Raw genomic sequence first — 7,874 nt, 5'->3', positions numbered from 1 at the left:
TTGGCGGTTTAGGGGTTAATATATTTATTACAGTTGAGGCAATGTCCAGTCGGCAGATTAGGGGTTAAACATTTTATTTAAGTGTTTGCGATGTGGGGGGCCTCAGTTTAGGGGTTAATAGGTAGTTAATGGGTGTTAGTGTACTTTGTAGCACTTTAGTTAAGAGTTTTATGTTACTGCGTTAGCCAATAAAACTCTTAACTACTGACTTTTAAATGCGGTAGGAGTCTGGACAGGAGAGGCTGTACCGCTCACTTTTTCCAGCAATCGTAATACCGGCATTCGGCAAATCCCATTAAAAAGATAGGATACGCAATTGACGTAAGGGGATTTACGGTATGCGAAAATCGCGGAAAAAAAGTGAGCGGTACACCTGTACCTGCCAGACTCGTAATACCAGCGGGCGTTAAAAAGCAGCGTTGGGACCCCTCAACGCTGCTTTTTAAGGCTAACGCAATACTCGTAATCTAGGCGACAGTACTTTATTCATATTTATACATATTAATGGCTAGATTACAAGTGGCCCGCTATCGTGACTGCACACTCGTTGTTTATGAAATATCGCACCCACGTAAACTTGCACACGTATAACAAATTGAAAGTAAACGCAAGCGCATGAGCGCCAGCTTGTCGGGTTAGTGCAACTGAAGCCTTTGTGTAAAGGATTAGAGCTAAAAAATAAAACACTTCATAAATACATTACAATAAAGTGTTAAACCCATATACACCATATCTAGTGAAAATTATTCATATAAATATTTAAAAAAAGGTATAAGGGTTAAAAGGTATATGGTATCTAACAAAGTATTTAAATGAAAAGGGCTATAATAGATATATACATACATACACATGTGTATTTATGTTTATATACATATATATATGTGTGTGTACATGTGTATTTATGTTTATGTGTGTACATATGTATATACATACATATATACACATATAAAAAATCATTTTTATTCAATTTTAATATTTAATAATGTGTTTTACTGTATATGTACTGTAAATATCTGACATTCCAATTTTCTTCACATAGGGAAACATTTTCTATGTATATTTAAATATTCACACATATATATATATCTATATATATATATATATATATATATATATATATATATATATATATATATATATATATATATATATATATATATTACAAATTTTCTTATATATATATTTATTTATTTATAAAAAGAGCATTTTCTTCTATGAGAACATTGGAATGTAAAATATTCATAGCTACCTTCGGGTTAGCACTGTAGATTTAACTCCTGTCAGGTTAGCGTGCAAGTGATAAGTGTTAGGGGGAAAAGAAGTTAACACGGTCGTGATATCCGAAGTCCTGAGCGCTACTTTCAACTTGTAATACAAGCTCTATCACGTGTGCATTAAAAGTTTACCTGTGACTGTGTTTTAGTGAGCGAGTGAAAACAATAAATAGCGCGCAACTTGTAATCTGGTCCTAAATGTAAAATCATGTGATTTTAAAGGGATAGGGTATATGTTTAGGTCCTGGACTGAGAAGGGCTCAAAGTTTATTTATATATATATATATATATATATATATATATATATGTATGTGTGTTTGTTTTATATCTACAGTAGGTGTGTAGACATATGTATGTATGTGTTTTTATTTCTAGGTGTGTAAATGTGTGTATGTATGTATGTGTGCAATGTTTTTAATTACAATACAAAATCAAAGTTTAAAAGTAAGTGAAGATCTCTGCTATATGACCATTGGCTTAGCACACCATCAAATTAACGTTTGAGCGATTGCTGGATTTAGTGTATCTGCGCTATCTGACATGCAAATTAGTATTCCCTAAAGTTTCACTCAACGGCTAATATATCACTTTCAAATTCAACTAATATGAGCGCAACAATAAAAGTGATTTTAGCCTACTATAGCACTAATATTTTTGTGCTCCACTTGTGACCGGGTTTAACTTTAATATGTTTGATTATGTTAAAGTATACATATATACTGTATATATATATTATCTGTGCTTGTTCTTCTATTTATTTTCATATCCATATAACAGTACTGAACATTAGATAAAGATTTAGATTCCGTTGGATGCTGCTGTTTTACATTAAAAAGCATTTCTCTTTTATCCATGGAATCTTAAGATTACAGTGATTATTATGCTAGTCAAGTGATACGTTTGTTCTTTTTGTTGTTCCAGTTATCAGAATTCAGTCAAGCAGAGCATCTGCATAGAAATGCTGCGCCGAGGTTATCACAAGTCTTTCACAGAACTCTTTACTCTGATCCAGAAGTGGAATGCCTTGAGGGACGCTGGAGGGCCTGGGTCAGCCATATGGCAACAGAAACCCTTGGAGGAGCAGCACGAGAAACTGGATCAACTTCAACACTTCCTGACCAGGGCTGAGGCAGCCCAACGAGCAGGTAAAAAATGGAATTCTGGGTAACAGAGCAGTAGGAGCTGAAGCAGTGAGAGCCTCAGGCGAGGATTCTAAATTGTTTCATCTTTGAGTATGAAACATTACTACAATTTAGCACATATCAGCTTTAGTCTTATCAGCCGTACGGCAAGATAAGTACTAGATCATAAAAAATGGTTAAAAAGGAGTCTGGCATCAAACTGTGCATTTTCTAATCCTTTAAAACAGAAATCAAGGAGTGCAAGGGATGCATATATTTTAACAACCCTATAGGGAATAACTTCGTTTTATATGCACCAAATGTCTTGTGGGAAGCCTATGTGTGCATAGCATTGAGGCAGTGTCATTTTATTTAGTAGCAACACTGCTGTATAAAAAGTCGTAGACATCTGTCATGTATGTCTAAAACACAAATATATTGCATTACAATATAACCAAGATTAGCATACAAGCAACAATAAGATAATACAATGCTTTACCATCAGCACTTTTAATTCCCTTTAATATCTGTTTAGTATATTCCATCAATAAAGCAGATGCAGTTGTTCTTATAACCCAGTGAATATTAGTAGAAAGTACAAAACCAATAGTGCAGTAGTAGTTTTAGTTTAAAATTCCCCTTAATATATTTTCAAGCAATAATAATTTAAACCTTTGTACATGGTATTCTTTCATATGCATGATATGCCTCTTTTGTGGTCCCAGGACATTTTGTGGTCCCATGACATACTTGAAAACGAGAGAAATCTCAATGTAATCTTCCTGGTAAAATATTTTATAAATAAATAGAAAACAGTGTGGCTTTAATAAATTAGACTCAGAAGGTTGCTAAGTTGTAGAGGTGAGATCATGTTTGGCTTCACGTAAATGTTCTACAGATTTATTATTGGGTGTTTCTGCCATTAACATATATAGTTACATTAATTGCCCAATAATTGAAAACTTACAAGAACCTACAGTAACACCAATCATTTATGATGTAGCTCATCTCGGGTATGTCTCGCTATGTCTAGATTAACAAGATTGTCTCTTTTTTACTTTTTCAAAATTTTCCTTTAGTGCATAATGTTTGTGACCTGTTCTATAAGGATTTTATTTCCACATTTTTATTAGTTTGTTCAATGATTTTGAAGGTGTTTTAATTGTGCTGATCTTCACAATGGGTGTTATTGTATGTGCCAAGAATTGAACAATTACAAGACAGATCCTGCTCTATTTGCACAAATTTATTTATTTCTGCAAGATTTCACAAACCGTTTTTTTTAAATCAAGATAATTGGCTCAGTGGGTTAGTAGATAAGGCATCAGCCTACATAAAATAAAAAAAAAGAACATTAAAAATATTAAGTAAACAATATAGCATATTTAGCATATTTATGCCAACATTTTCAAATGTGTTTGTGGTGTAATACAATTCTCTATTATCTACATGGGGATAAATTACAGCAATATTTCAGTCCATCAAAAACATTTTATAGGTACGTTTTGCAGCATTTTCTTATTCCATACCTTTAACTGCAATATATTGGCAGGCCACACAGCTTTTTTTTATGCTTTAGGTCTTGTAAATCAGATGGTGAAAGTCTACAAGCCATTACATGTTGGAAATCCCCTTTTTAACCATTAGGATGAGGTAAAACATACTCCAACACACCAGAGCTTTAAATCCCTTCCACTCCCCTCCCTCCACAGTTCTTTTTTATTCCTTGATGAATAGTGAGGTAAAATGTTTAAGCGCAGATCTACTCATCACTGAGTGGAGTCTTTTAACTGCTCTGAGGCCTATTTCCTCCTCGCAGTACCCCAATGGTCAGAGGGGTAGACAAGGAGTTATCAGCCAGGCAGTGAAAGATATTTCCATCTAAAGGGGAGGAGAGTCCACGGCTTCATTCATTACTATTGAATTAAGAACCTGGCCACCAGGAGGAGGCAAAGACACCCCAGCCAAAGGCTTAAATAACTCCTCCACTTCCCTCATCCCCCAGTCATTCTTTGCCTTTCGTCACAGGAGGATGGCAGAGGAGTGCCGGAGTTTCGGAGTAGTCTCTTATGGAGGGTAGTACTCTTTGCAGTGGGACTAGAGTTTTAAGTAGCCCTGTCAGCCTCTCAGTGAGACCCTGAGCGAAAGTTAGAGTCCGGAGATGCAGGGAGAGTCTTTCTGCGAAACCATCCCGACTCATATTAACAGCTCCATAAGCAATCAGCGTTGATGAGTTTTGCTGCCTGCTTTCTTCACTCAAGTCCATGTCAGTAGCGAGGCTACTAACCTGTCACACCTGAAGGGCCGTGTTCCTGTTCCATGGCGTAGATTCTGGTAAGATCGTTTAATTTTTTATTCATAATAATAACATAGAAGACAGGGTCACAGTGTGGCACCTTTTTATCTTTACAGAATCAAGGGTTAATATTCCTGGAAGGGGGATTATTGAACAGGGAGGGTTTATACATGATATTGTTTATTGTGTCATTGCTGTGTTATGTGTGAGATGAAGCTCTGGCAATGTGTGGAACTTTCAGGTTACTTGCAGAAACTTGCACGGCCATTTTTTAGCGTGTTTTTCCCTATTGCAGGGGCAGTCCTGTCAGGCATTCCATGCGACTGGGTGTGGCTATCTATCCTTCCTGTTGATCTGTAGCGCAGGAGACATAGCGGTTTCTGTAGTCTGGGTCCTAGGAGGTGGTGAATGCCCCGGCTATTGGTGGTATAAAGGTGCCTTTTTAATAAATAAAGTTAGTATAACTAAGCGTGTAAGCGATAGAGGACTCTGACGCGTTGGAAGGCTCTCCTTCCTTAATAAAGTCTCATTCCTGTGTTTATTGTGAGGAGGTTTTGGTAGATGAGCCTGCTCAACTATGTTCCACATGCCTTGATAAAGTTACAACATCTAAAGGTAAACGGATGTCTAGTACTTCTGAGCCGTCCACCTCTGAGGGTTCTTCGTTCCTGGGAGGTGCATTCCCTACATTCATCTCCGACTGCACATGCAGACTTTGCGTACCAACTGGAATCGGCGGTTTCGAAAGTGATCCATGCCTCACCACGTTCTGCTAAGCACAAGTGTAGGGTTTATCATAGAGGCCCGATGGAAGATCCAGAGGCTCTATACGAGGATGAGTCCCACTCCGACTCTTCGGAGGAGGCCCCTTCTGTGTCGGAGTCCGTGTCATCTAAACCTCTGGCGGCGGAGGAGCCTGGTTATAGGTTTAGGATGGAGAATTTGTGCTTTCTGCTATGGCAGGTGCTTGCTACTCTGGAGGTTCCAGAACCTAAGATACCGGAGTAACCTGCGATTCCTAAACTTGACAAGGTATATGAGGACAGGGTAGTACCTCAGTCTTTCCCGGTTCCAATTAAGTTGGCTAATATTATTAAGAACGAATGGGAGCGATTGGGTTCTTCCTTTTCCCCTTTTTCTTCCTTTAAAAAACTGTTCCCTATTCCGGACTTTCAGCTTGAGCTGTGAGGGACCATCCCTAAGGTGGATGGGGCTATCTCTACGTTTGCAAAGCGGACAACTATTCCCCTCGAGGATAGTTTGTCATTTAAAGAGCCCATGAATAAAAGGCTGAAAAACATGTTGAGAAAGATGTTTCTGCACACAGGGGTTTTTTTTTCAGCCAGCAGCAGCCGTTGCGGCGGTCGGTAGAGCTGCGACATATTGATGTGAATCCCTGTGTGAAATGGTCGAGGGGGAGACATCCATCGACAAGATACAGGAGAAGATTAAGGTGCTGAAGATCGCCAATTCTTTAATCTGTGATGCCAATATGCTAATTATTTACCTGAATGCTAAGGCGTCAGGTTTTTCTGTTTTAGCATGCAGGGCTCTGTGGCTAAAATTTTGGTCTTTGGCCATGACCTCTAAGGCGGGGCTGTTGTCCTTGCCTTTTCAAGGAAAGATCCTGTTCGGTCCAGGATTGGATTTGATTATATCCATGGTTACGGGAGGCAATCCAGGATCTACTTTTCATCCCTTTCGTGCAGACCAGGACCAGCGCCAGCAGCTCGCGGCTAAAGCGGACCAGTCCAAGGGATCTTGGAAGCCGACTCAATTTAAGCAGAGCAAGAAGCCCACAAGACAAAACCGTCATGAAGGCGTGGCCCCCAACCGGTCTCCGGATCACGTAGGGGGCAGATTATCTCTATTCTCAGACGCATGGTTGCAGGACTTCAGGACCCTTGGGTTCAAGAAGTGGCCTCCCAAGGTTACAGGATAGGGTTCAGATCCCTTCCACCCGAGGGCAGATTCCTCCTGTCAAACCTGTCTTCAAGTCCAGAGAAGAGAGAGGCCTTTCTAGAGTGTGTGAGAGATCTCGCCTCTCTTGGGGTTATCGTACCAGTACCCCTAGCAGAGAGGGGTCTAGGGTACTATTCCAAACTTTTTGTGGTTCCAAAGAAGGAGGGCACTTTCCACCCGATTCTGGACCTAAAGTATTTAAACAAGTTTCTGAATGTTCCATCGTTTAAAATGGAAACAATCAGATCTATTCTGCCCCTAGTTCAAAGGGGACAGTTCATGACGACTATAGACTTGAAGGACGCTTACCTTCATGTGCCAATCCACAGGGACCACTTCAGGTTCAAGATTTGCATTTCTGTACCAACACTTTCTGTTTGTGGCCCTTCCCTTTGGTCTGGCGACGGCCCTGAGAGTCTTCACGGAGGTTCTGGGGGCACTGCCTTGCAGTGGCCAGATCCAGGGGCATTGCGGTGGCGCCTTACCTGGACGACATCCTGGTTCAGGCACCGTCCCTCAGCCTTCGCAAAGGATCATTCTAGGGCTCCTCTTCTTCTACTCCAATCTCACGGTTGGAAGATCAACTCAGGAGAGTTCCCTAGTTCCCAACAACAGGGTGGAGTTCCTGGGCACGATAATAGACTCTATGGCCATGAAGATATTTCTCACAGATCAGCGGTGTAGGAAACTTGTGTTCAGTCCTCCACAAGCCCATCGGTGGCTCAATGTATGGAGGTGATAGATCTCATGGTGTCAAGCATAGATGTCATCCCATTCGCCAGGTTCCACCTCAGATCTCTTCAATTGTGCATGTTGAGACAGTGGAACAGCGATCTTTCAGATCTATCAAAGCTGATATCCCTGGATGCTCGGACTCAGAATTCCCTCTCTTGGGGGATTTGTCCGGAGCAACTGTACATGGGGACATCCTTCTTGAGACCTTCCTGGGAGATTGTGACCACGGACGCCAGTCTGTCAGGATGGGGAGCTGTTTGGGGCGCCACAATGGCACAAGGAAAGTGGTCCAGGGAGGAGTCTCTCCTTCCGATCAACATCCTAGAACTACGGGCAATCTACAATGCTCTGAAGGCTTGGCCTTCTCTGGGGACGTTCAGTTTCATCAGATTCCAGACTGACAACATTACCTCGGTGGCTTACATCAACCATCAGGGGGGTACGAGGAGCTCCCTTGCGATGAGGGAGGTGTCTCGGATTCTGGAG

General features: G+C 40.6%; 1 protein-coding gene across 1 annotated transcript in view; it reads left to right on the top strand.

Annotated features, from left to right (window-relative positions):
- Positions 1-7,874, top strand: part of TTC29 (tetratricopeptide repeat domain 29) — a 779,602-nt gene that overhangs the window by 123,038 nt on the left and 648,690 nt on the right. Inside the window, exon 4 of the mRNA XM_053703717.1 lies at positions 2,196-2,419. Coding sequence (XP_053559692.1) covers positions 2,196-2,419 — 224 coding nt within the window. The remainder of the gene's footprint in view (positions 1-2,195; positions 2,420-7,874) is intronic.

This window comes from Bombina bombina, chromosome 2 (genome assembly GCF_027579735.1).
Source record: "Bombina bombina isolate aBomBom1 chromosome 2, aBomBom1.pri, whole genome shotgun sequence".
NCBI lineage: Eukaryota > Metazoa > Chordata > Amphibia > Anura > Bombinatoridae > Bombina > Bombina bombina.
Note: the sequence above shows the minus strand (reverse complement) of the source record. Positions and strands in the feature narration are given on the sequence as shown.